General features: G+C 33.4%; 3 protein-coding genes across 7 annotated transcripts in view; all 3 read right to left on the bottom strand.

The window, feature by feature from the left end:
- LOC122519699 (serine/threonine-protein phosphatase 2B catalytic subunit 2-like) overlaps positions 1–14,456 on the bottom strand; it is a 129,486-nt gene extending 115,030 nt beyond the window's left edge. For all 5 annotated transcript variants that reach the window (XM_043639339.1, XM_043639341.1, XM_043639340.1 and 2 more), the window contains exon 1: positions 12,917–14,456. In XM_043639339.1, the coding sequence (XP_043495274.1) occupies positions 12,917–12,968 (52 nt within the window). In that variant the 5' untranslated portion in view covers positions 12,969–14,456. The remainder of the gene's footprint in view (positions 1–12,916) is intronic.
- Positions 14,457–15,655: 1,199 nt separating this feature from the next.
- Positions 15,656–18,558, bottom strand: LOC122519700 (ras-related protein Rab-35). The gene is made up of 3 exons (XM_043639344.1): positions 18,185–18,558; positions 17,092–17,516; positions 15,656–17,007 (listed from the first exon to the last, which is right to left on the bottom strand). The coding sequence occupies exons 1-3, from the start codon at positions 18,234–18,236 to the stop codon at positions 16,879–16,881; spliced, it is 606 nt and encodes a 201-aa protein (XP_043495279.1). The 5' UTR covers positions 18,237–18,558; the 3' UTR covers positions 15,656–16,878.
- An 854-nt stretch (positions 18,559–19,412) lies between these two features.
- On the bottom strand, positions 19,413–21,645 carry LOC122519801 (type 1 phosphatidylinositol 4,5-bisphosphate 4-phosphatase). Its single transcript, XM_043639508.1, has 6 exons — positions 21,197–21,645; positions 20,907–21,091; positions 20,618–20,827; positions 20,397–20,537; positions 20,224–20,278; positions 19,413–20,117 (listed from the first exon to the last, which is right to left on the bottom strand). The coding sequence occupies exons 1-6, from the start codon at positions 21,264–21,266 to the stop codon at positions 20,032–20,034; spliced, it is 747 nt and encodes a 248-aa protein (XP_043495443.1). The 5' UTR covers positions 21,267–21,645; the 3' UTR covers positions 19,413–20,031.
- Between the last annotated feature and the right edge of the window lie 4,235 nt (positions 21,646–25,880).

The following is a 25,880-nucleotide window of genomic DNA, read 5'->3' as shown; positions in this document are numbered from 1 at the left end:
GAAAAGTTAAGAAATGCGATAGAATAATCGGTGCATTGGTTTTTAACATTTCTTTTTATAATATAAAGTCAAATAAATTTTGTAGAATGTGCATAAATACAGATGTAGCACATTTGAGTTGCATTAATGATTATACTAAATGTCTTTACACTGAAATTGAAGATTTTTCAAAAAGTGGAAGTTAATCGATTTGCGCAGTGAACTGGCTCGTATATACGTATATAATATAACACCTTTATCTACGGGAACCGTAACGTTGGTTTCCTACCACCTAAGACGGGAAGAAAATTTTCTTTTAAATGTTTTTGATAAATTAGAAAAGCTATTCAAATTTTATATAAAAAAAAAAAAAAAAAAAAAATGAAAAGAACATAAAAAAAAGAAATAAAAGATTTACGCGTAAGTCAAACGTTGATAGTAATGGTGTTTAAAAAAGCTGACACACGAAGATCGAAACGAAAAGAAATTTTGAAGACACTAATATATCCGGCTAACGTTGAAACGCGTTAGGATGATGAAAACGTGGATGGGAATGATGTTATAGATATATACTCGAGAGAAATTGTTTGCGAACGTGAGCAAGCACGCGCGCACACACACAAAAGCAAGCAAGCAAGCAAGCAAGCAAGCGAGTCTACGAACCAACGAACGAGCACATCTATATAATATTAATCACGTTTGACATTCGCACGTGTAACACCCATAGCGAGTCCGATAAGACGGTCACCTCTCTCTCTCTCTCTCTCTCTCTCTCTCTCTCTCTCTCTCTCTCTCTCTCTCTCTCTCTTTCTCTCTCATCGCCATATGTCGTAAACGAGAAACCATGAGAACGTGAACGTTACGGTCTTAGGATATTAGGTACTTTGTCATTCATGGAAAATTGAATTATTAGTTATCTAAAATTAGTCTTGAGAGATTGAACTTGTCCAAAATTTAGTTTCCCCTTCTCTCTCTCTCTCTCTCTCTCTCTCTCTCTCTCTACGTATATAAAATATAAATTTTGATAGTACCGTAAATTTTCATAATAATAATTATGAAATCATATTGTACATTATTGCACATGTATAGATAATTTTAATATTATTTTATTATCAAAATTAATGTTCATTCCCTTATCCAAATGTTACAGAATATTGTTGTAATTATAATTTATATTTTACTTATAGTATAACATTGTATAGAATTATACTTATAATACAGTATAAGTATTATTCATTTTATATTATTATATATTTATTATTTCATATCTCTTAAAAGTTAATATTTTCTAAATATATTATACTTTTAATAATATACTATAAACATTATATTATAGATACACGAGAATTAAATTGGTTAACAAAGGATTAATCAACATATTATTTATTAAATATTCAACAAATTTTAAATTAATATTTAATCAATTGATTAACATAAAAATATTTCTTTTTATATAGAAACATATGTGAATATATTTGAAATTCGTGAAGAAAATTGGATCGTAGGATTGATTGATTGACTGGACAAGGAATTAAATTTAAAAATTACTTTAATCTGTGAATTACTCAGTGTTCTACCAGACCAATTTTTTTACGAATGTTTAGTTTATTTGGAATGTATGTGATGCTCGATTCCCACACATATATGTATATATTGTATACGCATACCAAGCAAAGTTGATATTGATTGTGTGTGTACCTTAAGTTGGCTATCTTCCTACGCACGAATCGATACAACATGCATAAGACATTTCTACTGTGAACAATAAAGTAGCTGCTTGTTGCTCCTTTCCGAGAAAGCTATCAAAACAACGATCAAAATTTATTACCCTAATCTAGCACCATACGAAAATTGAATGCCGGCCACATAGCGAGAGAAAAAGTTTCCATAACATTTTAAAGAAAACGGTGCAACGTTCGAACCTTTGCGAATATTTATCAGAGCCCACACTCGCACACACGAATACACTCATACAGTGATATACACATATGGTATATGCATACATAAAAAACTACTTTGTTCTCACGTTGATAAAATATACTTTCTGGTAGGTGAAAGAGTAAATTGGGTCAAGTTATGCGGGAAGTTATCAATCCTTCAATGGTCTTCAATTGAATAAATTCTATTAGAAAATTTCTCAATTTAAAAAACAAAAAAACAGAAAAAAAATAATGAAAATAATCGATCGATATACACAGTGACTAAGTAATCTTTAAAATTGTACATCGTTAAGCTTACCATATTTTTTTAATTTTTGGCTCGATTTGTTCTCCAGGAGAGAAAATTTTCGAAACACATTGAACGGGTTGGTAACATCCAGCGTAACATTGATAAATCAATAAAAGTTAACATGCGTGCATGACGATGGGGGGGAATAAAAAAAAATTCTCTCTTTTGTTTCGTCATTTTCAACGCGATTCATCATCGTCCTTTATCACGGACTTCGAGTTGAAATTAACTCGAAAGCAAACACTTCATCCTACTGACTTTATTCGGATACGAGCGTATTGAAACGCAAAGAAAAACAACCATTTCTCTACATGTATGTACAATGTTCGAGTACCGTTGGCAAAATAGTTCAACAAAAAAAGAAATAAATAAAAAGTTTAAAAAGAAATGAAGTTTTTTGATTTTATGTTTGAACATCGCATCGAACAAAACATTGCAGAGATATATTATATGGAAAATAAGAAAAGAAAAAAAAATAGATTAAACCTGTGTTATACGAAAATTACGCAAATACATCTACATATACATTATACGCATGTACAGGATATTTCAAAATAACTAAAAATAATTTCAGAGCACGTTATTTCATGAATTATCAACGAATTTTCATTATTATGTTAAATTAATTACGTAATCTTTTAACTGAAACATTTCCAAACTTTTCTCAATAACCGACGTGGATTATTTTTATTTAACGAGATGTACGATATATAATTTTTGTTTCCCCTAAATTATTAGCAATTGTGTAATCCCATGATTCCAGTTAACAATTCTTAAAACAAATCAGAAAAATATATTTAACAAAAAAAGGTTGGAAATGACAAAGGGAAAAAAAAAACAAAAAAAAAACAAAAAAAAATAAGAAAAATGATTATTAAAAGACGTTCGTAGTAAAATCAAATGTAAATATAATAATCGCCAGTTATTTTGTGCCAGTCATTCTGTAAATGTGGTTTAGACGGCATACGCGTGAAAAGATATCACGTTTAAATTTCTACGGAGTAAAAATAGGGCGATCGTTGAAGCCACGTAGTGGTAGTTGACGCCGACGACGAGAATGACGATTACGACGACGATGGTGCCGACGACGACGACGACAACGACGACGACGAGGAAAAAAAAGAAAATGGAAGGGGAAGCGCAATTAGACTGGAAAAATATTAGCTCGGTAATACGAGAACTCGTGTAACGCGATGCCTTTTAAATTTGGTAATTGACCCCCCATTGGTGCAAGTGGTTGCAAACCACGTAATTGACGAGCAGTTCGATATTTTTCGCACACCGAGTGGATAAATCGTCACCTACGAAAATAATACCAATCAAATATTTTCTTTTAATAAATCTTCCTTCCCGAGCCGGTCCCATCGTCATCAACAACTGAAACCACCACCCTCCCCCCTCTCTGAACATCGTCGTCATCATTTTCAACTCTTTTTTTAATTCTCTTCTTTCATTCATGGGAATAAATGCAATTACCTTTTTATGAATGCATAGGTAACCGAAGGGAAATGTAAAAAAAAAAAAAACTGGTGTGTGTACTTATGTACGCACGTAAGAAGTTATACTTCTTTGCCGTACCAAAACGAATATAACCTCAATAACCTCAAAAATAACTTCAAAAAAAAACTTCAAAGAAAAAAAATAACTTAAAAAAAAAATAATTATTATATATATATATAAGAAAGAATAAAAAAATATCAAAATATAGATATCAGTCCACACTAAATATAAAAGAGATATATTGAATTACTTCACGCGTCAACAGCCATGGCGCGGTTACAGCATTAGTTCTCGCTTCGATCATTTAAGTAAAGCAGCGCTGAGTACGATTAGTATTTGGATGGGTGACCCGCTTGAGAAAAAAAGGGGAAGAAGAAAAGAAGACAACTTCATGCCGTATACTTGAAATCGCTTTGCCGCGCGTCGCAAATACTGACAAACTTCATGGTGTCGTTTTTCCAGACGCTCGGAACAAAATCACCCCCCATTACATTTTCCCCAACGCGCCAAAAGAAGTATAACTTCAAAAAGTTATGCAATAAATGATTCGTAATTATCGCGGTTATCTTTGAACGAGGATAAAAAGGTTCATCAAGCTCAAACGAATATGATACACTGAAGGACGTGTACGCCCACGTGTTCGAATCAATTTGAGAAAAAAAAAAGAAAAAACGTTATTGCAACACGATCCACGAGTTATGGTAGCTAATATATAAATAATGATATTTCCCGAGATCGATGAACTTGCGAAAAGAGGAGGGGAAAAAAATATCAGACGTACGAATTTAATCCTTTCTATTAGATCCATTTGAAATTGAACGATTTGCGCAAACAGAACTGAGGAATGTTTAAGTTCAATTTGGTAAGTTGAAAAAATTTCAAATAAACTTTTGGTTTGACCAAAAAGTAATCAGACACGTCCAACCGATGCGTGTGAAATCCTGCACGCAATTTGAAAAAAGAAATCCTTCGCAAAGTTTGCGACATTACATTAAATACTAAAATATTAACGATAGAAACATGGAAAGAAAAATGTTTAGAAGAAGAAATAGAAACTTTTAGTATCTTACTTTATAGCTGTAATTTTAGCATAGAAAATATTAAGTTAAATCTCTCGATGCGTGTACTATCGTGCACGCTGTTTAAAAAATAATAAATCCTTCGCAAAGTGGGTTAAGGACTAATGTATTAGAAAAAAAAAAAAAATAGAAGAAATAAAAGAAGAATAAACTTATTGTCAATAATAATATTATTCTATATCGCTTCGATTTGTGAAAAAAAAAAAAAAAAGCGAACGAAACACGGCCAGATTTAAAGTTAAATAACAAGTAAATTGTTCCGCAAGTTTTATTCTCTCGCATTAATGTTTCACGCATAAATTTTTTTTTTTGTTCCAGGTTTATATACGTATAAGACAATGTTTTCTAACATTATATCCTCGTTCTATTTTCAGATCGGTTTCCTTAAAGAATTGACTTTATAGTTGCGTTTTCAATTCTATCTAATACATGCACTTAAATGATATAAATCTTCTTCTACGTACATACATACATACATACATATAATCGATGTGGGGTACGTTTAATATGAAGCACATAGAAATGATTACGTATATGTATTAGCTTATTGCTATGATTTGCCCCGACGAATTATTATCATCAACCTTATTCAAATCGTTCGCGTTCGTAAAGCGAACAAACGTTCACGACCTCGAAGCAAAATAATCTGCCTATGAAGAAACACTTAAGACACATATACATATGTATCTATAGTAGTACACATCTAAACATATGTGTATACGGATTTGGATGTGCGTGTATTATGTATAACATGTATTTATATAAATATATTAAACTATATGTGCATATACGAGGGCGAGTTAAAAAGTTTTGACCCTCAACAACAATAACAACAAGAACAAACTTTTATTTGTTTAAATAAAAGTAAGTTTGATCATAAAAAAAGAATTGTTTCTATGTTAAGCTGAAAACTTTTTAACCCACCCCCACGTATGTACGAAATGGGAAAATAATTTTTAAATAGGTCAAAAGTTACTAAGGGGTCACAAATTCTAATGGTTTTATAGGTTTACAATTTAAAAAACGAATGAACTGAAAACGTTCGGGAAAAGAAATAATACGTTTTAGAAATTTATTTTTGACTTAATAACTGTATAATTTTGTGTGTGTGTGTGTGTGTGTATGTGTGGGTGTAGTAAATATTTATATAAACGTATGATATATTCAAATATATGTATATTTAAATATATTCGGAATAGGATAAAAGTTCGTAAGTAAGTCGGAAGGGATCAAAGGTTCGTAAACTTAAAGTTTTACGAATTTGAAAGAAAAATGAGGGTTAAAATCGTCGAAAAAGAAATTTAATTGATAGGAAAAAAAAAATCACTTATCCGTACTTTTGAACTCGACTACCCTTGCATGGTAAAAAATCGAGGTAAAGAGATTGTCGAACGATACGTATATTTCGCTTATTTCTTCAACCGTATCCAACGTATATTTGCGAAAGAAGAATTATTACTCTTCTTTCTCGAAGCTCTCACTCAACTACGCCGTCTTTTGCCGATGGAAAATCGATATCCAGAATAAGAGAGAAACAAAAAAATTAAGAGGATCGAGAGTATGCGTTTATCGGTTCTACTTTTATCTCCCTTTCCCTTCCTTTCAATTCACGAACAAAATGTTTCTCTATTTTTTCTTTTTTTCTTCTACCTTTCGATGAAGATAAATGTGTGTCGTATTTTACGTTAACGTGATCACGAATGAGAACAATTGTGTATATATATATATATATTATGTAAATAAATTGTATATCGACATATAAATTTTTAAATTGTATTAAAAAAATATAGAAAAATATTGAGCCGTGACAAAAGGAAGGGACATTTTTAAAAATTATTTATATATCAGGCTGAAAACTTTTCAACCCACCCCACGAATTACAAAGATAGAATCGAAAGTTATCGACTGACAAGAAAAATTAATAACTACTTTTCGAGATTTTCTTGAGAATTATTTTGTTTCCAATGAAGTTCGTAAATTAGAAATTTTTAACCCCCCCCTCCGCATAGAGGAATCTTTAACCAACCCCTTTGTGCGTGTGTGCGTGTATATATTTTTATTCTTTTTTTCTTTTCATAATATCATTTAATTTCTAAAAATAACGGACGTTCGTTAACGTGACAAAAAAAAAGGAATTGGACTTTGTACGATAATTTTCAAAACATGCATACATAAATAAAACAAACAAAAAGATTCCACGCACACGTGGAATGATATTTTGTAAGATACAACACTAAACAATAGAGTAAAACACACTGGGCAAGTATAATAATGGCCACTATATAAATAGTAATATGCACGTGTACATATATATATATATATACACACACACACATATAAACAAAAGTAGCATTTCCATATCGTACGCGAGAACTAAACACTACTAACGGAATAGAAGTCAATGTATAACTTAACCTCGAAATGACCTCGAGTTACAGCGTGCATAACGATTCTACAACCGCGTAATAAAAAACAAGTTCGCAAGTGTGTTCGAAGAAACTCATCGCCGTCGTCGTCGTCGTCGTCGTCGTCGTCGTCGTCGTCGTCGTCGTCGTCGTCGTCGTCGTCGTCGTCGTCGTCGTCGTCGTCGTCGTCGTCGTCAGAAGTGGAAAAAGAAGTAAAAAAAAAAAAAAGACATTAATAATTGATCGATCGTTTCTTTTATTCAAAGATTACCTCACACGATACTATACGATAATGTCCATAATCGTTTATCTCACTCTACCCAATTGTCTCAATTTATTTTATTATCAATTATTATTTTATTCATTAAAATTATTATTATCATTTAGTAAAAAAAAAAAAAATTGTATTCTACTTTAGCGAGAAGAATATCATATTACGAGGGTGGTTCGAAAAATGTTGAGTCCATATATATTTTACATATTATTATTATTATTATAATATAATATATAATAGTTGCATATTTTTTTCGTTACTTGACATTTGCATTAAAACTTTGATATCATACGCGAACATATGGATATACAAAAATATGCATATATGTGTTATATATGTAAAATAAAATAAAAATATTACGGTGAAGGAAAATGAGGGGAAGGAAGGATCCTTATTCGATGTTCGATAGAAATAGATATTGTCAATGTTATTTTTCAAAACGTCAAAAGTACGAATTACTAGTGCAAAGAAAAGATAAAAAGAAAAAAAGAAATGTAAGCATTACGCCAGCCGCTAAATATGACGGCACACACATTCGACATACCAATTATGTAAGATAGCAAAGAATACGACGCGAAATATAACTGAACGGCGTCAAAACCTTATCACGTTAGTCGTATTTTGCGCAGCAACCCTTTCCCTTAATTACGACCGCTACAACAATGACAATGGAACTCGTCGGAGATAAAAAGGAAAAAAAAAATAGGAGAAAGAAAAGGGAAGAAAAAAAGAGGGGAAAAAAAAAACACGAAGAAAAAAAATCATACGCGAAAGAAGAGACGCTCATTTCGATCTAATGGGTGCATAAAAATGCGTACGTTTACGTGCATTTGTATTTCTTTTCTTTTTTTTTTTCCTTTTCAAAAGTAAAATAAATTCATTTATTATTATTTGATAATATTTGAAGGAATCGATTTAAAACTTTTCATTTGTAAAGTCGAATAATGTTTTCAATCGTATAAACAATTGTTAAATGTTATACAAAGAAGAGAACCGTTTATTAATTATTTTCTCAAATCTGACTCGATTTTTAAACAAAATGTGAAAATATCTACTAATAAGAAAAAAGAAAATGGTTGAATTCGAAGTGACGTAATTTGATGGTATTCATTTTTAAAAGGGAATGTATTACTATCGTCCAAGTTGTGCTGGAAAGGTCGAAGAAACTTGAAAATGGTTGTTTTAAGGGTCGCTGAGAGTATTTCTTCCCTTTTCTAGCCAACCTCTCTGTTTCTCAGTATCAAACCACGGTTGCATGGCTCCGAAAGAAAAAAAAATGTATATATATATATATATATATATATAGGAACATACTCGGAAGGGAGTCACGGACTACTCTCGGTAAAGGGTTAATGACCGGACCCTTGGCCACCTGTGCATCCACCACAAGTCTTAAATCTGTTTCTTTTTTTTTCACTTTTCTGACTTCCAATTAAACGCCAAAAAAAAATACTAATCGATTACTAATCGTTCTCTATTCTTCCTTCCTTCCTTCCTTCCTCTCACGTCGAATAGAAAATCTTTTCTAACTGTTGTACCATTACCATTGGCAGTAGTTCTCAACGTATAGGTAAGCGTTATATTTTTAATACCTGTTACTTTATCAAATAAAACAAGTATGTCATTTATTTACGAAAGATTTTCAATAATCAATTTTATTCGTTAAATGTTCTTGCGATTTTGTGAGATTTCTATCGTATCTTTATAATAATATATATATATACTGTTATTTCAGTCTATAGTAAGGTTTCTCGAAGTGTGAGTCGGATAATTACATTTACGGGTCGCAGAAATGTTAACGAGATTAAAATATTTCTGAACGCTCGACGACCGAAAATTAATTCAAAATCAATTTGACAACATTACACGAATAATATGTGTATGAATTTATGATAGTAAAATAGAAGATATTATAGAAAATATTAGAGCACGCGAATAAAAGGGCTCGGCTAGTTGGAAAAATTGAAAATTCTTTCGTCAAAATTGTATAATACAAGCATATTTTAGTCGAGGTATAGGATTATATTAACAAGTTCATTTGGTTGTTGCACAGCAGAAAAGTTGAGAAATGCTGTGATCATTAGTATCCCCATTACTAGCATCAGTATGCATACCGTAACTCGCAACAGTAACGGAGACCCAACAACAGTAGTCGATCGTGTAAAGCACTAAACGAAAATGACGTTTCCCTTTCGCCATTACTACGAATACTTATATATTATTAGTGTCTATAGTTTCTCTTGTCAAATATGTTATAACGCTAATGCAAAACTAAATTTGAGATGTACGGAAAATTTATTAAAATAGAAATAAATGTGAAATTGTATACATTTTTCAAATATACAAAAATTAATCTGTGTGTGTGTGAATTTTAGTTCAATTCAGATAAAGTTATTGTATATTTGATGATTCTTTTTTATGATAATCTCTATATATTTCATGAATTTTATAACTAATATTTAAATATAAAAATTCAAAAAAAAATATAAATTCAAACTTTGATATTAATAATATCTACTATTATTATTATCGTCAATATTGTAACAACCTTAGACATCATTGCAATCCTGTTTAAACTTTAACAATGCTATCACAAAACTCCCCTATTTCAACTCCCACACTTTCTCGCTTCCTCTACAGACCTCTTTTCAACCCCAATCAATTTCCTAAACAAACCCCCATCATTTTCTTAGTCTCCTTTTTCCCCCCCAAGTGAAAGAAGAAAAGATAAATGAAATAAATAAAGAGAGAGAGAGAGGTAGTCACGTTGCACGTTGGCGAAGGGCCATAACTGTGGAGATACGAGGATGGGAACATAGTTGGCTCACGATTTGGTTGTTCGGTGGTAAATGTATAACATAATATGAAATCTACTATTTCTACGTGGCGACCTTTTCTCAACTCAAACGAAATTTTCTCATCTATTATTAGGAGCAACGACACGTGAATCGAACATATCTTCTTCTTCTTCTTCTTCTTCTTCTTCACCGCTGCCATTACCATCACCTCCTTTTGTTCCTCCTCGAAAAAGTAGACCGTCAACCCTCTCAATTCGTTAATTCGTTCCACGTCGTATCGAAATCTGTATTAAGTGAAACAAAACATAGGCTGGCGTAAATATTCAACCTAGACGAGGGATTGTCCAAGGTTTATTATTAAATCATCCTATATACATGGAAATTGCAGGTAATAAGAGTATCGTGTTATAAAAGGGCACGTCGTTATTTATTTTCTCCACAATATCGAGTTATATAAGAGGATTAAGTGTATATTTATCTATTAGGGAAACGATCGAAAATAATTCAACGATTTTCTATATATAAAAAAAAAAAAAAAAAAAAAAAGAATAAGAATAGGCACGTGTTAAATTCGATCAAATTTATAGGTAAACCTTGCAACGATTCATTGCTCCTTATTAAAATATCCGATCTAACGTACGTTTTTGTTCTATTTAAAAAACAAAACAAAAAAAAAACAAAAAATAAATAATCATAATCCAACAATATAAAAATGTTATTTATTAACCGCAACTAACGGGAAATATTCGTATAAACAATTAAACGCGTGGATTGCAATTATATGAAATATAAAATCAAACCGTTGTTCTTTCTTTTAAACACCCCCACATTCAATTAATAATCTCTTAAAAATTGCAAATGGTCGATCTATTGGTAGGAAAAATGGAAACGGTCGAACTGTCCAGTTGCGGTACGGTTGCGGCACCACTGTGATAACGGTAACGGGGGTTGAGCTAGAATTAAAGGGGGTTGGGGTTGAAGGGGGAAGCGTGACCGCGCTCGGTCAGCTGTTCGTTGCTCGATCGATCGATCGTTCGTTCTTTCCTTCTTTATTTCGTTTTGTTTTATCTTTCTTTCTTTTTTTCTTTCTTTCGTTCGTTTGCTTGCTCGTTTGGTAGTGCGTCGAGACGCGAATTTTCAAGCCCGACGACGACGAAACACAACGTCCTCGAGACGATTCCGTTCCTCGACCTCGAGTGAAACGAGGTTGCTCGCGTGCTTTGAAGAAGAAGAAGAAGAAGAAGGAGACTCTCGTCTCTCCCATTCTCTCCTCTCGCGGAAAAAGAAAAAGAGTGAAGAATAAAAAGAAGAAATAAGGAAGTAAAAAATAGAAGCAATTGTAATAGAAGTGTTAAAAGTAGACGCATTAGTAGAATAAAAAGTCACAAAGAATAGAAGTAGTAGAGGAAAAAAAAAGGGAAAAGAGTAGAGGTATGGGATAAAATAAAAATAGTAATTGTGTAATAGTAATAGAAGAAATAAAAGAAGAAGTAATAAAGAAGTAATATAAGGAATAGAAGCAGTAGCAGTAGTAGTAAAAGAAGAAGTAATAGTATTAGTGGTAGTAAAGGAAGAAGAAGAAGAAGAAGAAGAAGAAGTTAAGAAATAGTAAAGGGAGAAGAAACAGAAACAGTAGTAGTAGTAGTAGTAGTAGTCAAATAATTAAAGAAGTAGTAAAAGAAGAAAAAACAGACACGATAGTAGTAACAGTAGTAAAAGTAGAAGAAGAAGAAGAAGAAGAAGGAATAATAATATTAACTATATTAATGCAGTAATTAATAAAATAGTATTAATAGAAGAAGAGGTGGTAGTAACGGAAGAAAAAGAAGATGTAAATAAGTAAATAGTAGATGAGGAAGAGGAATCGGAATATAAGAAAAAGTAGAAGAAGGATCGTGCGACGGATGCGACGACTCTGTTTGAAAAAGGAGGCCGCAAGAAGAGCATAGCTGAGCGAGTTGATACGAGGAAAGGCGAAAAACGAAGGGTCAGCGAGAGAACGTTGTCAGGTCGATAGCGATGGCGCCATGGGGCCACGAAGAAAATCAATCCCGCGCGACACACACGTCGTGTTTTGACGCGCTTCTCTCTCTCTCTCTCTTCTTTTTATTTCTTTTGCATCTCTTTCCTCCTACCTTCCTTCCTTCCTACCTTCCTTCCTTCTTCCTTCCTTCCTTACTTCCTTCCTTACTTCCTTCCTTTCTCTCTCTCTTTCTCTCTCTCTGTTTTAACACGCGGATCCTCGACTGGACGATCGATATCCACGTTCGAGGAAATTCTCATAGGGTCAAAGTATTGAAAGGAAAAAAAAAGGGAAAAATATAAAACAAAACAAAAGAAAAGAATAAAATAACAGGATAAGGAAAATTGAAAAAAAGAGAGAAGAAAGTATTGCATGTGCATAATAAGTAGGGTGGTGTAGTAAGTTCGTAGCTCATGACAAATCTGACGTACCGACAGAGAGAAACGTTCGAAAGATCGTGCACACGACGGCATGACTCTTCTCTCTCTCTCTCTCTCACTCCTTCATTCTCGTGCGAGTAAAATCTCATATTATTTAAAAAAAAAAAAAAAAAAAAAAAGAAAAAAGGGAAAATAATAATAGCATGTATCCGCGATATAGAAAAGAGAAAAAACTTTCTCGTGACTTACTTTTGATCACTCGTTCCGTCGTCGAGAGCTTCTGCGAGTTGTTTGAGGTCATGCTGGCTGGATCAGGATGGGCGCCGGCCCCTCGCTCTCTTTCTCACTCCTCTCCTCTCCACTGCTCACTCTCTCACCTCTTCGTTCTTCTCTTCCTCTGACACACACACACTATCTGTCTATCTGTCTCTGTCTCTCTCTCTCTCTCTGTCTATCTTTTTGGTCGGCACACGCGCTCCTGTTGGCTCTGGTCAGTCAGCGGCGGTGACCCGGTGCACGGGACGATCTCGATCGGTCCTCCACCTACTACGTTCCTCTGAACGACGCGCGCTCGTTTCTCTAATAACGAGATGGTGGTAGCAGTTGCAGCAACAGCAGCACCTCTCGCACCGGTGGCGAACGGCGACGACGACGACGACGACGACGACACAACACGCACGTATGTAGGAAAACCAACGCGGTGTATTATGTAGCTGGGAAAGAAACTCGCGTGGTAGATATAACGTGAAGAGGGAGAAAGGACGGGGGGACCGGAGAGGTGACGGAAGTTATCGCACGGTACGACGGCGGCGGCGATACGACATTGGTCGCTCCAGAGCTTCGTCGTTCATGGGCGTTTGCGGAGAGCAAAACGAGTTTTCCCCTTCGCGCCTCTCTTCTTCTCTTATCCGATCTTTTCTACTCTACTCTACTCTACTCTACTTTACTTTACTTTACTTTACTTTACTTTACTCTTCCTCTTTCTCTTCCTCTTCCTCTTCTCTTCTCTTCTCTTCTCTTCTCTTCCTCTGCGCGCTTCTCCGCCCGAAACACCCTCCTCCACCTCTACTACTTTTTTCTTCTTACTATTTTCCTCTTTCTTTTTCTTCTTTTTTCTTCCCTTTACTCCTTTAATTTCTTCTTCTCGTCCTCGTACTACTTTCACACTACCTCCTCCTATTCCTCGTACGAGTTGCACGATCAGGACGATTCACAAGAGAGAGAAGTTATTATTTTTGTTTTCTAATTAGTAAACGATTAATAAATCGCCGGATTGCACGCGAGTTGCACGGCTAATAAATAAGCACGATGAGATCTCAGGATGTTGGCACTACCACGAGAGAACACGAGACCACGCAAAACGTAAACGTAAACGTAAACGTCAACGTAAACGTCAACATCAACGTCAACGTCAACGTCAACGTCAACTATGACAATCGACGACAAACAACAAACACGACGACGACACGATGACAATGACGATGACGATGACGAGGACGGCAACGACGACGACGACGACGACGACGACCGACGCGGCGGCGACGGCGACGACGACGACGGCGACGACCGACGATGAAGACCCGAAAAACAAACTTTTCTTATTCGGACGATTTAAAGAGAGACCGATGACAGACAACGACGGCGACGACGACGACACCGTATAAAGCACCGCGACACCGACACCTCACGGTCGAGTCACCACGCCGCTAAATTCTACTACAAGATGTCTGTCTTTCTTGTTCTCCGCGGCGCGAACACTGACTACTTCGCGACTGCCTTATTCTCGCGCACCCCGTTGCGCGCACCGATCATTCAAGGGCGCCATCTCGAGCCGCGACCGCCAGGTAGCGCCATCGTTGCTAAATCACTGCAAACTCTTTCCGCTTTCCCGCCCAATGTCGCCTAAATTTGAAATTAACATTACACTATTCTCACTTATCGTTAATAATTATTAAATACTATACAACGTTACAGTACATTCGCGTATATTTTGTACAAATCTTATTCCGCTTTATATTACAATAATCACTTTAACCGATAACCTCTTCAACATATTTATGATAAAACGTTTAATATAATTATTCGCCGAGATTATCCTACTTTTCATATCACTTCACGTTCAATACACTATCTTTTTCTTTTTCTTTCTTCTCTTTTCTCTGTTTCTTAAATTTAATCTTTTAATACTTTATTCTTTATATTTTCTCTTAATTACTTCCTTTGTTAAGTAGAAAATTTGTAAGAAATAAATAACCTCCGATTTGCTAAACGTATGAACCAATAAACTTCACGTTTCCTCGATCAACGCCATTCTCCAATCATATGCGAGATTTCCGTATGACACGTTTGAAAATACCAATCAGTACCAAGCCTATCAAGAGCGGCAAATTGACTTTACAATTGAAACTTTTGTAATTTTTACTTACTTCTATAAATAAATTTAATTATATTAAACAATATAAAATTATCTTTGAATACTCATTTTGTTATATGCTAAACATTTTTTAATAGAAAAAAGTAACATAAATATATCGTATATTGTTCTTATAATTTATTTACATTTTCGAATGATTTCACGAAATATGACTATGATACCACGCTTTCTTCAATTATATTTATATACGTCCATATTGTTAATATTGTATTAACGCAGAGAACACAGAATTCTAACTAATCACGCGTTCGTATACAAATAATAGAAGAACAAGACATGCCATTCGTTTAACTTTTCTTTCTTTACGATTCATGCAAAACATATTATTTAAAATAACATAATATCACAATGCGAGATATTTAAAAAAGTATATTAATTTAATTACGTCATTATATTTATATGTCCTATTCATATTTTAACAAAATACGATATTTTTATAAACAGGCTAGATATAATTATTTCATTATTGATATTAAGAATTCGCATACAAATTCGCGCGAAAACTAAAAAGAAAAGACAATTGTTTTCGAATATCTTTTCTTCTATTTTTTCAATGACGTCAATAAGGTAATATACGAAACATAACATGAAAAAGTAACGTAGAAAAGGACAAAAATGTATGGGCAAGGGAATTATTTAGCGTTTCATTGCTTTATACATAATTTGGTATAACTTCAATTTACATGCAATCTCATTTCATTTTCAAAAATACAAACGAATAATAATTCTTGGACTTTTCCAAGCAACATTTAACACTCGTATTTTTCACTATTTCGTAGCATACAATTAAAAATAACTGCAAAGGAAGCAACTAAATCTATAACAATATTACAATTTTGAAATAAAAAATTAATATGAGGATGATGATAAGCTTATTCTCTCAGGATAAATATTCGAATTAGCTTTGTGTATTTTATTGTGGTTTAGATATGATAAGAAATACCAAATTAATGTCAAACTTCTGCTTCGTATAACTATCTTCTTTGTGCGGTATGACAACTAATGCGAATGATGATTCATTTCAATTTAATATTTAAATTAAACTTAAAGAAACAATTACCGATTTTAAAAACTATATTTTTGAAGCAAACCATTTGAAAGTTATTGATACTTCGTTAAACATTAATGATCATTTTCTAAAATTAGAGAGTAACATATTACATAAAATAGAATTATGTCTTCTGAATACTATTAACAAATCGAATTTGCTTTATAAAACACAAGTATTTCAGCCAATAAAATGATAAATTAATTTTTATATGGAACTTATATTTTTTTAATTAAGTATACTTTTCCATACTTCTTTAAAAATGTCCAATTTTATTTCCAAGGAATGTAAAAGAGGAATAAAAATTTCCGTTTCTCTTTCACTAATATTTTTTTCTGTAGATCTTACAAAATAAATAAACTTTGTTCTTATTACAGCGTCAAATAGTATTCTTGTACGAATAAAAACGTATAGAATACCGCGCAGAGTCACTTTGGCTGAATAAGCTATATGATGCTCAGGAGATTTCAGGTTTTGAATGTAGATACAGTTCAAAGTAAACTTTCATTAAAAAGCAATCTTAAATTTCATAATCGTGGTACAAAATTTGATGATTTTAGAAAATATCAAGGTGTATGGCATCTCATGTTCGCTATTTTACAAACATGGACTCACTATTGTATTCTCTCTCTCTCTCTCTCTTTCTCTTTCTCTCGCTCTCTTTTTTCTCTCTATCCTATTATTGTATAAAATAATATTATTAACAGTTTGCACGATCTTGCGGTGCTGTTAACAACATTTTTTCCTATGCTGTTTTGTATTTTTTCTCAAATTAACTGTTTCATTCGTTTGTATAGCTTGACGCTCATTCCGTTCTCTTTTGGTCCGTAATACTTGCCGTGTTATTGCCATAAACATCTAAAAACAGTACATATATATTGCATAGTGTTATATTGACATATAAAATTAAATAAAATGTTAGCTTAACAAAATTAACGGTACCTCTTCAACATTGATATTATTCTTGGCAGATGTTTCAAATAGTTGAATTCCCATCTGATTTGCAAACCTTTGTGCATCTTCCGTAAGCACTACTTTCTGATTAGGCGCATCGTTCTTATTTCCTACAAGTACCCTGTTAACAACGTCACAATTTTCCTCTATTTCATGCAACCACCGTTTAACATTTGCAAACGAGTCACCACTGGTCACATCGTATACAACTATAACGCCATGAGTTCCCCTGTAGTAAGTTGAAGTTATTGTCCGAAATCGTTCTTGTCCAGCTGTATCCCAAATTTGCAGCTTTACTCTCTCACCATCTATTTCTACAGTTTGTATTTTAAAGTCCACTCCTATTGTAGTTATATAACTACCATTGAAAGTATTGTCTGCAAATCTCAGGAGAAGCGAACTCTTACCTACTCCTTCAAACAAAAAGAAAATGTAAGCATTATTGAAGGAGATTCTAATTATTTTATCTCAATTTAAAATAGAAAATACATGATAATAAATTACAATCAATCAAATCTATTGACAATTGCAACAATTGCACGATTATGCAAGTGCATTCTATTTTAATAAAGAGTAACATAATATCATGGATACATGTAATCATGTATAATGATATACTCTATATTAATAAAAAATGGCATTGACTTTACACTATCATCTTAAGCATGAATCAATTAATAACATACTGCATAAAAAATAACCTATTGAAATCTCAATAATTCGTTTACTTTGCAATTATTTCATATAAATATGTTTCATACATTTAAACTTCTTCAATTTAATAAAAAAACAAAGATAATTGAGTACTTATAATTTAAAAACAAAAAGAATAGTCTATGAATTTTATATTAACCCAAAGCTACGTGTTTTATTAATTTTGAATCAATATTAATACCGTATATTGTAATATTATTTATTGAGTTATTTTTTCGTTCGTAGGAGCAATAAGTTTGTAATATTTGATCAACTGTGAATCATATATACATATATATATACGTATATATGTGTATTACATTGTTTTATATTATCAAGTGCTATAAAATTGCTATATAAGTATATATATATATAAAAGTATATTTACCACTATCTCCTATCATCAACAGCTTAAATAAATGGTCATATTCCCGGGCCATTTTAACATTTATGAGATGCACTATATTATCGAAACTATAGCTTTGAAATGTTAAAACAACACGATATCTACACCACGAGAATTAACTATTGACAGGCCGACGTAACAAAATGAACACTTTCTCTCTATAAATTTCGATGAAACCTGGCGTTTCTTAAAGGTAAAAGATTTTAACATTAATTGATCGCCATATTTATTTGCCGCGATATCAGTATTCATTATCACTATTGAGAAAAAAAGAGCTATATTCGTTTAAAATGACGCCCATCCCATATCAAGTTGTCAGCAACATGTCGCTACTGCCATATTACCATAGACTGTAGAACATAACCAAGCACAGAGAAAAGAGTTTTTCATTTAAAAAACTTAAGGCGCGTTTGTTTTAACCAATACGTTCCAAGTACGATTGACCAATCATTACGTTGCGAAATACGAGGATGTGTTGAAAAGATTTGAGCCTAATCTTTTTGAAAATGTTTTAAACTACATAGAAATATAAAAGTAAATTTAAACCAGAAAAAAAATGATTCCTAACATATATTAATAACATACATTTAATCTCTTAACAACTGTACGGCAATATAGTGGTTTTCGTATATGTCATCTTTATGAACGATATGCCAAATATGATTGATATGTGATTACTATATTTATTGTACCAGAATTAATGTATATGTTATTATTAATTTTCATAAATTCATGTGTAGTTTAAATTTGACAGTTTCCCAAATTTTTATTACAATGATTAATTTCAATTATATTCACTTTTCTGAATTTGATTGTATATAAAAAGGATATTTTATTAATATGCTCATGATTCTTTTATACATATTACATATCATTTGTAATAATTATGTCCATAATATAAAAGAAATCCATATAAATAAAATATATTCAATAATCGATAAATTAAAATTTACATAATATAATTCATTGTACTCTCTCATAACTGATATGACTTTAGAATATAAAAAATGTTAGTTTGATAACAAAGGTTATTATACTGTTTACTTTCTTAGAACAATAGATGTTATACATTCTTTCTATCATTGTTATATGTATATCCTATTTATCTATAATCGTTAGAACGGAGTATATTATATATATATTGTAGTGTAGCTTGAATGTGCTTTTGTTTTTATATTTAGAATGTGATTTAATAAAAAATGAAGTCATATACCAGCAAAAAATTTTTTAATCGTGATTGCATAGTTTGATACAGATTCTTATAGATAAATATGAGCATAAGTTTAAAAACAATTTTCATTAGTATCTCATGCACGTATATCAGCATATAATTGGAATAAATATAACGGATAATCAATGTGCATCTTACGTAGATACTGCAAAGATATACATATACAAAGCATTTATGACGTATTTTAATACGAATGTAAAAACAAAATAAATGATTTATCATGTTGTTCCTATGCTTAGATAGATTTATATATAAAAATGCAGAGGAACGTTTCTTCAAGCACTCGCAAACCCTCATTAATTCCTAATATATTCTCATTTCGTACAGTTGCATGCAAGAAGTATTATTTAAGTTGATTCACTTTCTCTTTGTATAACATATTTGCATGTGTATATGCATGGTAGGTATACGCGCATTCGTCATCACGTATGCGTTCATTGGCATATGTTAACATGCATAAAGATATCACCGTGGTCCTAGAAGGACTAATGTCATGTTACTATAAACATTTGTTCTATATTATACGACATAGATTATACAATAATGATGTTAAAAGAATTGATTTCCATATTCTAATCACCAATAGTCTCTTGAACAACTACATAGGACCTTCTATTAGACTGATCTTCATAGTGCAATAATAAATACTGCGCCCTAGACAAAAAAGAGCTAATAAAAACGCACCTATAAACGAATAAAAAAGTATTACTCTTTAAAGTAAACAAGTTCGAAACATTTTTAAATAATATTACTTAAAAATACGTGTTTTAATAGAATTCATTAAACTCACCAACATAAGCTACATAAATTCCTCCATTAGTTTTTACAAATGCATATGTTCCGACCTAAAAATAAGCTCCATATTGTTTAATGAACATTTGAAAATGTCACTTATGAAAATCTATATTTGCCTTTATTTTCTATTTTTACTTATTATAACTAATATATGATTATAAAACTTACCGTTACAGCAATCGCAATTACTAAAGCTATAATGCCAACAATAATAAATGCAATACCACGACCTCTAGCAAAATCTGGACCAACAGAAGATATTTTACGACAATGTGGACACCGTGCTAAAGCATTATTCAATGTGTTAAACTGTAACAGATATCAACAATGTAATAAAACATAAAAATATATGAAATATTATCTATTGTAAATAATTATTGATTTCTTACAAGAAATGTATCATGGCAATGAGCACAGCATACTCTGCACATTCCTGGCATTGAAAGAACTGGAGGTGTTATAGGACTTGGAGCAAGATTGATAATACGCTTACAATTTGGCCTTGGACAAGCAATGCGTTGCGAAGAACTTTTACATATTAAAAGACAATTACATGGACATCGTACATATTTTTTACCTGGTGGTGCATTTTTTATAGGCTGTAATAAATGTAAAAGTATACGTGTAACAGATTTTCTTTCTTTATAAACTTTGAATTTAAATTCATTGTGAACATACCGTTGCTTCATTACATTGACCACATTTAACAACATGTTGTTCTCTCTTGCCAGTAATATCTATCATAGCTTGACATACCCTACAAGTAACCATTGGCTTACCGCCCTGATCAGCTGGTTCATATGGCGGAGGTAATTCATCTGGACCTATAGGAGATACTGTACTAACTGTTGAATCTGGTTCGACTAAAAGATAAATGAATAAATTAATTGGCAGAATAGACCTTCTTTTATTAATAATATGACTCGAATTTTTTCAAAGCTATTATTATTAACCCATTAGGTCGCTACCATTTGAACTGTATGTGACATTTTCATTTTTCAAAAGAGGTTGTCGTTCGCTTTCCTTGCCGTCACCCATAATTTCCTAGTATAATTATTCTTCTTTAAACGTTAATTAATTAAACGACTTTTGACAGTACTCCCGGTAAACCAATGACAAGATGACAAAATACAAATTTTTCTGACACTTCTCGTAGTTCCATCAGATTCTAGACGGGGAACTCTTTCTTTCAACAACTGTAACTTATTATTACAATTCCTTGCCTCCTATTTGAACATAGTTATTTAACAAAACCAATCACTATCGTTTATGACGACATTTAACCAACCAGAGCAGAGCGTTGTAATATAAATATTTTAAAAAAACAAATGAGTTCCTCTCAACCCTTTAAATGACGTAACGCAAGAAACCACGGCAGACGAATATACGAACTTTCCGAATGGTTAAATTTCCGTCAATGTTGGCCACACTGATATTCATTGTCAGTAAATGTAATTTAAGACTGTTCATTACTCAGGCTTTTATAATGATTTACGTAACTAATAAATTCAAACGTAATCCATAACTGTATTTTATAAACAAAATCTTATTTTAAATATAAAGATTTAGATGACGAGATGACTTTGTCGAAATTTTTAAAAAGCTTGATTTTCTTTGAAAAGTATCGTATCAAAAAATATTCTCCTTTAGGGAAAATTCAATGCATAAGAATGAAATTTTTACAAAAATTCGAAATAGTCGTTAGTTGTTTAGGCTTTTATCTTTAGAATGAAACTTTGTTTATTAAAATAGGTCAAGAATTACACTTAAATTCAATATTTGGTGTTTAGAATACAAGTTTTGTACAGTGGCGCCCCTTAATATCTGACGTGAAAGAAACGAAGCTCTTACTACCGCTACAATTTTAAGATAAATACTTAAGTAAAGTGTGTAACAAAAATATTTTAAATCTTTGATATATCTTACGAATATTAACAAGAAGAAAATATAATAATTATTAAAACAATTAATAAAGCACGTAATATATCTCGTACACGACGTACACATCGATACCTTCTTTATCGTACCTTTAAGCTCGATTTTATATATAGTTAATACATTTTTTAATTATATATTCACCCTAATAATGTTAAACGTTTATGTACATACATATATATATCGTTGCATACAATCATAATTATAATCTTAAATTTTCTTTATTCGATGTATTATTCCCTTTATACACATGCATAACGTTTGGAAAGTCATATAAACAACTTTCAATAAAAGTATTTTCATAGATAACAACGTGCCAGTTTGAAGGAGAATTTCGAGGAAGACGGTACACAGGACATATTCTCCGAGCTTTTAGATAACAATAGACATTTGCATCGATTAATTAACAATTATTTTAATGCACTAATGCACTTTACTTATATTACAGGAAAATTTTACCCTCGAAGTAATCACTGCGCAGAAGCATTAAAATAATTACATAGAATAGATAAAAATACGAAAATCATACCGTTATAATCTTAAATTTTATTAAATAGATTTATTATTCTTTTTATACACATGCTCAATATTCGGAAGGTCCTGTAAACAACTTTCACCAAAAGAACTTTAACAGAAGATAATGACTCAGATCAACGGTGGATTTCGAGGAGGAGGTATCACAGAACATATACACCGAGCTTTTAGACAACAATAGACACTTGCATCGATTAATTAACAATTATTATAATGCATTAATGCACTCTCTTTATGTTACAGCAGAATTTTACCCTCGAAGTCCTCACTGCGCAGGAGCATTAGAATAATTACATAGAATAGATAAAAATACGAAAATCATACTGTTATAATCTTAAATTTTATTAAATAGATTTATTATTCTTTTTATACACATGCTCAACGTTCGGAAGGTCCTGTAAACAACTTTCACCAAAAGAACTTTAATAGAAGATAATGACTCAGATCAACGGTAGATTTCGAGGAGGAGGGATCACAGAACATATACTCCGAGCTTTTAGACAACAATAGACGCTTGCATTGATTAATTAACAATTATTTTAATATTTTAATGAATTCTTATTATAATTAAGATTGTTTAAACGTATTGTAACGCTCCCGCCCAAAACACAGATTTCGTAATACAACAAGAACAGAACTTTATTAAACAGCGCGAACTCTTACAACCGTAAAGGCTCTTTCTACAGTTTCCCGTATTACAAACACGTCAGTTCTTTCCGAGCTCCTGTCAAGTTCTCCCGATCAACAACTCGTTGCTTGGAAACGGCCTTCACGTCCTTTTTCCAAGGACGGCTCGAAACAGGGTCGTAACACTACTCCCCCTCTTCGAAATTGTCGTCCCGACAACTGCGGTCTTCGTTTGGCGCCCTAACTTTGGCTCAGAGATGTGATGTTCTGCCATGGCCTTCTCTTCGCCGTAACCCGACCTGGTATTCACCCGGAGCATCAACTCACTCCGCCTAGAGGGAAAACCATGGCGTAAAAACCCCTAGGAGGCCGACGCGCCTGCCTTCACGGCACTCCTTCTGGAAGTGACCTGTCCTCCCGCACTTCCAACACGAACTTGCGTTTGCGGAACGCGTTTCCCGCGGAGCCGCCACCTTCGGTCTCCCTTCCCGGCGGAGAGAACCACCCCCGCCGGCGCACCCATCCGAACATCTCTCCGTCGTCCTTTCAGCCCTTCCGCCACCGAACGCATTGAAACCCTGCCGCCTAGGCATGGGCTTATAGGCGCAAGCTTCCCCACGTTGAAAGCGTGACACCTCCGACGACCTGGCTCTGTAGATTGTTTCGAGCTCCAACGCCCTCACCGCTGCAACACGCAACGACTTGACCCCCTCGATTTTAAGAGTCGTCCGAACCTCGGGGTCCCTGATCGCATTCAGGAATTGGCCGCAAGCGATCTTATCTTGAGTCTCGGCCGTGCACTCTGAGTACACAAATCGGGCCAGGCGCTCCAAATCCGCGGCTAGCACTGCCAAATCCTCTCCAGCCTTCTGCCTCCTACTCGCGAATTCCATGTAGCTCTTCTGCTGATTCAGACGCTCCCCGTAGCGCAGCTCCAGCCTTGACTTCAGCGCTGCAAAAGAAAATTCCTCGCGGTCCCCGAAAGCCTGTAGAACCGCGCGCGCCTCCCCCCGTAAACTCGTCGCGAGAGCCAACGCCTTCACCGATTCATCCCAGCTATTCGCCCTAGCCACCAACTCGAAATGCGAAAGAAAATCTCCCAAATTCCCCTCCCCGTCGTACGTATCGGGTTTCACGGCATAACCTAACCCTGTCACTTCTACGCGACCTGAACCTATCCCTAAACCGACTTCACGCTGGCGCGGACGCTCCGCGGCTAACATCTGCCCTGTTTCCCTACGCTCCCATCCTAAGAAATCCCCCCGAGAGCAAGAAGGAATACTTAGCTGCGGTCCACTTCGAACTGCAACGTCCGTAGCTTCCAACCGCGCGTTTAATTCAGCGTTTCTCCTCTCCTGCTCCTCCAACTTCCCTCGCTGATAATGCAGCTCCTCCCTAAGCTCCTTCACCAACGACACGAGAGCCTGAAACTCCGCTCCTTGAACCCGCTCCCTTTCCTCTGCCTGCCTTCCCCGACGACCTCTGGCAGCCATACAAAACTCACGCGCACGTTTCCGTACAAAACGGATCAAAACGTATCCCGGACGAGCCCCCAAAAATGTAACGCTCCCGCCCAAAACACAGATTTCGTAAAACAACAAGAACAGAACTTTATTAAACAGCGCGAACTCTTACAACCGTAAAGGCTCTTTCTACAGTTTCCCGTATTACAAACACGTCAGTTCTTTCCGAGCTCCTGTCAAGTTCTGTCGATCAACAACTCGTAGCTTGGAAACGGCCTTCACGTCCTTTTTCCAAGGACGGCTCGAAACAGGGTCGTAACAGTATATATATTTATTTAAATATTACCTAACTTTTAACGTACTTTGAATATTAATTAATTGCGATTTTATGTTTTAATAGATGAAAAGTTTACCCCTTCCCACCGAAGTCATCACTGCGCAAGAACATTACAACAAATGTACATTTGTTCAAACAATTACATAAAAATTGAAATAATGTTAAAATCAGAACTTTATATAATTTTTATTTCTATTTATTACAATTAATTTTCTCGTTACATACATAAGATACTTTCGGAAAGCCATGTATATAACATTCATTAAAAAAAAACTTTTTTATATGACAATGTTTCAGTCTTACAGTAGATTTCGAAGAAGAAGGTTCATCAAAAGGTACATTTTTATTTTTAGATTACAATATATATTTCTATCGTTTAATTAACAATTATTTAAGGTGTATTGAACAAAGTATTATTTTCTACTAATACTTATATATATAATTGCTTAAACATATACATACATTATTTTAAATATTACATACTCTCCTATTAACGTATTTTGAATATAGAAAATAATTTTAATATGAATTTATTTTTATGATTTTAGATGACTGTGTCTTCAGCTTGGTTGCGTTCTTGGATTGTAACATAATTATAAACTTCTCCAATTACTTAGATTGTTTTTCAATCATTGTTACATAAAATTTAATATCAAACGTTTATTAAAATTTTATTATTTTTTTAGAAACAATTCAATGGGTAGCGGGTGGATTTCTTCTTCGCAAAGGGCGCCATTTGTTAAGAAGGAATTTACT

Source organism: Polistes fuscatus, unplaced genomic scaffold (assembly GCF_010416935.1).
Source record: "Polistes fuscatus isolate 324 unplaced genomic scaffold, CU_Pfus_HIC Scaffold3, whole genome shotgun sequence".
Classification (NCBI taxonomy): Eukaryota; Metazoa; Arthropoda; class Insecta; order Hymenoptera; family Vespidae; genus Polistes; species Polistes fuscatus.
This window is presented reverse-complemented; position numbering and strand designations above follow the sequence as displayed.